At 40.9% G+C, this 6953-nt stretch overlaps 2 protein-coding genes across 5 annotated transcripts in view; both read left to right on the top strand.

Moving 5' to 3' along the window:
* Positions 1 to 1370: 1370 nt before the first annotated feature.
* Positions 1371 to 4793, top strand: LOC107701831 (WD repeat-containing protein 1-like). Its single transcript, XM_016503958.1, has 8 exons — positions 1371 to 1502; positions 2544 to 2634; positions 2704 to 2851; positions 2929 to 3109; positions 3447 to 3524; positions 4140 to 4220; positions 4300 to 4533; positions 4607 to 4793. The coding sequence occupies exons 1-8, from the start codon at positions 1407 to 1409 to the stop codon at positions 4769 to 4771; spliced, it is 1074 nt and encodes a 357-aa protein (XP_016359444.1). The 5' UTR covers positions 1371 to 1406; the 3' UTR covers positions 4772 to 4793.
* A 793-nt stretch (positions 4794 to 5586) lies between these two features.
* LOC107701832 (solute carrier family 2, facilitated glucose transporter member 9-like) overlaps positions 5587 to 6953 on the top strand; it is a 20339-nt gene continuing 18972 nt past the window's right edge. For 3 of the 4 annotated variants that reach the window (XM_016503963.1, XM_016503961.1, XM_016503960.1), the window contains exon 1: positions 6518 to 6679. The gene's annotated coding sequence lies outside the window, so the exon portion shown is untranslated. Of the gene's footprint in view, positions 5902 to 6517; positions 6680 to 6953 lie in introns of those variants that run through there. The other variant, XM_016503962.1, reaches the window with a different exon arrangement.

Raw genomic sequence — 6953 nt, 5'->3', positions numbered from 1 at the left:
GCGTGTGTGTGTGTGTGTGTGTGTGTGTGTGTGTGTGTGTGTGTGTGTGTGTGTGTGTGTGTGTGTTAATGAAGCATATCCATAGTAACGTTACTTAAATACTATTAAATACCGTCCAGAAGGTTGGTGTTGTAACGAGAGATTTTTGTGAATGCTTAAAGTGTGTATTTGTATCACGGTGCATAGTCTGTGTAAACCTGTGATTGAGACCCAAACATTGATCAGTCACAGTGATGGGGAGTCGACTCCAAAAGAGTCGATTCCTCGACTCTGAACAGCCCTGCAGTGGAATTGGACTAATTTGGGCAGTCACGCTAAACGTGTGTTGTTTTAGTAAGGGGAATTTAAGGCATTGCGACGGGGGGGGATAAATTAAGACTGCAGTCTTGTGTTATTCCTCCTGACCCTGTTTTGATGTAAAGTAAATAGAGTCGACTCCGAAAAGTTCGGAATCGAACACCCCTAATCAGTGAGTCTGAGCAACCTGACACTGATTCAGCCAATGGCGCGCGTTTGAGGGCGGGGCTATCAGTTTGCTTGACCAATGGCAGACAGGGGTGTGTTTGAAAAAACGGTCGTTATTTTTGCAGCTCTGCTGAGGCCAGATTGATAAACAAAACATTAAGGATAAAATTAGTAGTTTCTAACTTTAGAATAAGATAATAGTTCTGTTTTGTATTCCCTAAAATGCTATATAATTTTCTTAATATTTTGTTTTATGAAACATTCAACTTTGTCTTAAATCCGCAAAGGTGACATGTTTAATTTACACTGATTTAAGTTACATTAATGCGTTTAGCAGAGGCTTTTAGCCAAAGTAACTTGCAAAAAAGTAACACACATTAATTTATTGGGATGTTTCAAATAATTAATACTGTTAAACTTGCATATAATGCGTGCATTTAGCCACTCCTATGTTAACTTTCCCATGCATGGCTGTTCATTTGTGTCATTTTTAAAGTTTTAGTTCAGTTCCAGAATAAAAATGAAGGTTTCTGAGTAAAAACTGTCCAGGATTTTTCTCTGTGAAGCTGCACTGAAACTGATTTGATCTTCAGCCCGTTGGTGCCCATTGAAGTCCATTATATGGAGAACAACCCTGAATGTTTTCCTCAGAAACCTTCATTTCTTTGCGACTGAAAGATGTGAACATCTTGAGTGAGTCAATTATCAGGAGATTTCTATTCTGGAATGAACTAATCCTGAGATTAACTTACTTTCGCACATTTCTAAATTAGCGTTAAGATTTGTCTGTATTGTACGCGATTTGTTGACGCTACCGAAAAACGTTCAAGCATCAACTTTTTAAGAATTGCACTTGCTGATGAACCTCTTAGAATTTAACTTCAGAAGAACTTTAGCGTTTTTCTCCTCGCGCAGAGAGCGTGTTCGCCAGCCTGCCGCACATGGAAAGGGGCGTGGCCAAGGTCCTGGGCGGAGACCCCAAAGGGAACCACTTCCTGTACACCAACGGCAAGAGCGTGATCATCAGGAACATCGAGGTGAGACGATCGTTTCGAAATTGGTTCCCAGTTTGTCCAAACGAAGAAGAATTACGTTTATCGTAACGCATGTATCGGAGAAGCTTATAAAAGACTTTTGAAGCAGATTGGTTTTCAAACACTTACTGCAATTCTTCTGTACAGACGTTTTTCGTATTTTACGAGTTGTGATTACAGCGTCAGGTGCAGGTCACTTTGATCGCAGACTGTACCATTTCTACCAAACAAATTCTGCAACGTTTTTAAATCTACTTCTAAATGATGAATAACGCGAGTGCATTGAGTGTGTTTTTGCTTTGTTACATTAAATCGTTATATATATATTCTTTCATAATTGTACTATACTATGGTATTTTGTACATATAACATGCAAAAAATAATTATTTAGTTAATTTCAGCAAATTTACCATCAATACACGAATCCAGTGTTTCCCCACAGACATGCCTACAGCTTAAAGAAAATTCAGTTCCTCACTCATAATAATAATTATGGCATTGTGGTGCCATTCATGTGCATTCAGCGGCTAAATACTATCGTTCTGACGTGACTTGAACGCACCTTACTATTTCTACGTTTAGAACGTTTTATCACTGCTTCTACAAAATGATGAGTAAAGAAAGCACATCGGGTGTGTCTTTGCTTTACTGTGTTTTTATTCAGTTTGTCAAGGTGCTGCAAATTTAATAGTTATTAATTATCATGTCTTGCGCATGCAGATTAGTTTATTGTAAATGCAGGTTTTTTTTAATTAATTTTAACAAATTTGCATGCATCCAGCATGCTTTCTCACTGCATGCACAAGTTTCCCGTTAATAATTTTGTGCATTCGTGTGCATTCAAACTCGCTGATGTGATTCCTGTGAGCGTTTCATGCGTGTTTAGAGTGTTTACCACGGTCATGACAGGAGCTGAAGTCAGTATTTACTAAATTGGGTGTTTGTTTACAAACTAATTAAAGCGTCTGGGTTATTAGTGTTTATAGTGTCCCCTGTTCATTCACTGTTTTTCGCATTTAACCTCCCTCTCTCTCTCTGCTCCAGAACCCAGCGATCGCAGACGTCTACACCGAGCATCCTCATCAGGTTATCGTGGCCAAATACGCTCCCAGTGGATTCTACATCGCGTCGGGCGGTGAGTGCCGCTCCGTCTGAGCTCGGAGATCTGCTCCGCGTGTTCTTGAGTGTGTCTCTTTCTGCTCAGATGTGTCGGGGAAGATCCGTATCTGGGACACGACGCAGAAGGAGCACCTGCTGAAGTACGAGTACCAGCCCTTCGGAGGGAAAATCAAGGACATCGCCTGGACCGAGGACAGCAAGAGGATCGCCGTGGTGGGGGAGGGGCGAGAGAAGTGAGTGACAGCTGCAGGCCACGCCCCCAGCCGCTCGCACCCAGCGCGCTCATGCTGTCCTGTGTGTGTCTGCGCAGGTTCGGCGCGGTGTTCCTCTGGGATTCAGGCTCGACGGTCGGAGAGATCGTGGGTCACAGTAAGATCATCAACAGCGTGGACATCAAGCAGACGCGGCCGTATCGTCTGGTGACCGGCAGCGACGACAACTGCACCACTTTCCTGGAGGGGCCTCCTTTCAAGTTCAAATGCACCATTAGCGTAAGTGCATGCATTCTTCACGGGCATTCAAAGTGTACGTCAGTTTATAAAACGGTGTGTGTGCAGCTGTTCATCTGATCATAAAGAACTGATCCTAGGCCTGATCAGATGGATCATATTACAGTCAGAAATCGCCCGCAGCACCCTAGCAACCACACAGCCGTGCCCTAGCAACCCAGCCGAGCGCTGTTGTAGATCTGATGTGTTTATACGGACGGGCCGCTACTATCCTGAGCGATGGCTATCGGCTCACTTCCTCCATCAGCTACACTTACATTAGCATTGTTTATTCAAACATGTGTAGCTACTGAGTGAATGCTGTGATGTTGGTTTGCAGGATCACAGTCGCTTCGTGAACTGCGTGCGGTTTTCTCCGGACGGGAATCGTTACGCATCGGCCGGAGCCGACGGACAGGTGAGACGTTTATTCGTTCACATTTGTAATAATAATAATCATCGTCATCAATATTAGGATTTTATTTAGTAATGTATTACTATATTTTCATTTTGTATTCTAAATTTTATTACTTTATACTGCACAATAACGGAGTAAAAAATTGTGCATTTTATTTTAAAATAATCACTTCAGTTTGTAGTTGTATAAATAATCTTTTTATTGTTTTATGATCATTGTTAAAAAAAATCATGGAAAATATAATACACTATTATACTGCAAAAGAAAAAAAAAAGTATCACTATTAATATTTAATAAATCTTTTAATATAATATGTGTGTGTGTAGTTTAATTAAAAATAATAACTTTAGCTATTCTATTAGTATTCTAATTAAAATTAGGATAAAAAAAAAATTATGAACATTATTAAAGAAAAACATTGAATAATGATATATATATATATATTAGTACTTCAAAATAGATAAAATAAAAAGTATGTAATTTTCAAAAAAAATGTGTAAAAAGATAAATTTACAATATTGATATGTACATCTTAATTTTTTCATTTTCAAACATTGCATTGATTACATTGCTCTTATTTTGCATTGTTCATGCTTGTTTCTGTCTCCTGCTCAGATTTTCCTGTATGATGGTAAAACTGGAGAGAAGCTGGGCTCTCTGGGAGGAGAGAAGGCTCACGATGGAGGGATTTACGCTGTGAGTGTTCGTCAGTGTGACGCGTGAGGAGGATGAGGATGATGATGATGATGATGATGATGATGCTCCTCTTCCTCAGGTCAGCTGGAGTCCTGACAGCACGCAGCTGATCTCGGCGTCAGGTGATAAGACGGTCAGACTGTGGGATGTGGGCAGCGGCGTGGCTGTCTCCACCTTTAACCTGGGCTCAGATGTTCAGGACCAGCAGCTGGGCTGCTTGTGGCTGAAGAACCACCTGCTCAGTGTCTCTCTGTCTGGATACATCAACTACCTGGACAGAAGCAACCCGGACCGGCCGCTGCGCACCATCAAGGTGAGACACCGCCTGCTGCTTCAGCTGCTCTGAGATCAGCAGAGTGACGTGTTATTACTGTGTTATTACTCAGGGACACACCAAATCCATCCAGTGTCTGACGGTCCATAAGGCGGACGGCCGATCCAGCATCTACTCAGCCAGCCACGACGGACACATTAATATCCTTCAGTCAATCTGTCACTCATTAGCAATAAACAAACACAACGTGTGCTGTCGTCTAGCAGAGTGCACTTAGAATGACACCAAACGTCAGTATATCAGGGCAAAAATACGAGTTTTCCTTAGCATGCAGTTAGACTGCAGGTTTGTGTACCACACACACACACACACTCATATACACACTCATACACACACACACACACACACTCATATACACACACACACACTCATATATACACACACACACGCACTCATACACACACTTTCTGTGACCAGAATGTCATGTAACATTCCAGATGCAGGGGGCAGAGTTCACAAGGTGTTCCTGAACCCTGATTGGCCGTGAGCTACTCTTCCTTCTTGAGGGACGTTAGGGAGCAATAATCATCAGAAACCAATCGCAGAACCTGTGTGTACGCGTGTGCGAGTGTGTGTGCGTGAGTGCGAGTGTGCGTTGACAGTATCTTGCTCTCTTCTAACCCCCACATGATGTTTATTTACTACGTTTTGATTGGATGTCTCTGATTTTGTTTCTCATTGGGTGGATGTGATTCATAATTATATTAATAATGATAATAAAACACTTTTTATGCACTTTATGCTGTCCAGTTTGTCTTAAAACCGATTCACAAAAAAACGTTTCACCTGTAAATGCAAAAAAAAAAAAAAAACTTTGTTTGTCTCAGTATTTTTGTCTTGTTTCCAGTACAGTTCTGAAATCAAGATATATCAAGTCTTGTTTTCTGAAAAGTGTATCAAAATGAAGTGAGTTTATGCTTAAAACGAGAACAAATTTGTCAATGTGCTGAGAACAATAAAGGGGAAACGGCTTATTTTTCTAACTCCATTGACAGATATTATTTAACACTTTTATTATTATTATTATTAGTGACATAATAGTGTTCCAGTACAAGCTGTACAGCGGCCTCAGTGACGTCAGCGTGACGCGGATTCACCTGCAGGCGGGAAAAAAGCGCGCGAGGGATTCGCAGGTCGCGCTGAAACACGGATGAATAATTTCTGACTGAGGAATAAATGAGTATTGATCGATTATAATGAACAGCGCACTGACAGTATGGCGACACGGAACTGGTTAAAGCACACACCTGTCTTTGACTAGCAAACCTGTTTACGTGCTCAAAACTAAGTGTGACTCGAGATGCTCTGAACCTGAACATCACGACGGCGCTGTGAGGATTGTTGAAGGTAAGACTCGATTACATTCCCTTCTTTAGGGACAGCGCTGAAAAACTAAACTCCAGCGCTGCAGCTTCAGGTTTCACCGGAAGAAGCGACTCTCCTGACAGACCAGCAGAGGGCGCCACGCGTTACACACCAGCGAAGAAGAGCTCAGCACTGCTGAAGTATAGAGGACACAGGCTTTTGTGTTGCACGTTTTCTGAATTATGTTTAAATATGCAAATGAGGCATGCTCTCATTAATCTGCATTAATTTCCAGCACATAAATCTGATCACTGGATAAAGTCAGGTTCATAATTCTGGTCTGATTTTGTCCTCATATTAGAGTTAAATGTTTCTCCAGAGGGGTTAGAATCAGAAAATACTGTCAACAGACCGACAACAAACCATGTTCTTAGGAGTAAAATGTTGCATAAATCAGTGTGAATGAAATATGAACAAACCTTCAGAATATAGAGAGGAATAAAACTAACGTTTGCTAGACTGAAAAAATGTAAACAAAATAGACCAAAATATCTAAATGAATAAAAAGTAATATTGAAAGAAGTGTGCATGATTGGAGATATTCAAAGAGCGTAATCAGCGTCAATCATTAACCTACAATCAATTTGCTGACATTCAGATTAGTTTTGTTCATTCTCTGTGTGAAGGACAGAGTATCTGAGCTCTGAATGGAGATCAGGACGAATATGAAGTGAATTATCATAATGAGACTCATGTGAGGGACAGACAGAGCACATTTACGAATTACACACACAGACAGAGAGACACAGACAGACGTGTGGTAAGCTGCTGTTTCTTCTGATATATTCTGCTCTACAGAACTGTGCCGTTTATTTACAGTGAAATAAAAACACTGTGTGTGTGAGTGTATGTGTGTGTGTGAGTGTGTGTGCGTGTGTGTATGTGTGTGTGTGAGTGTGAGAGAGTGTGTGAGAGTCAGTCTTTAACTGAAAAATGAGTGTTTACTATTGTCATTTTGCATTATTGACACTATTTTCCTAATTAATGCTGTTCAGTTGCTTTGACACAATCTGTATTGTTAAAAGCGCTATATA

Source organism: Sinocyclocheilus anshuiensis, unplaced genomic scaffold (assembly GCF_001515605.1).
Source record: "Sinocyclocheilus anshuiensis isolate Anshui unplaced genomic scaffold, SAMN03320099.WGS_v1.1 scaffold3745, whole genome shotgun sequence".
NCBI classification, from domain to species: Eukaryota; Metazoa; Chordata; class Actinopteri; order Cypriniformes; family Cyprinidae; genus Sinocyclocheilus; species Sinocyclocheilus anshuiensis.
This window is presented reverse-complemented; position numbering and strand designations above follow the sequence as displayed.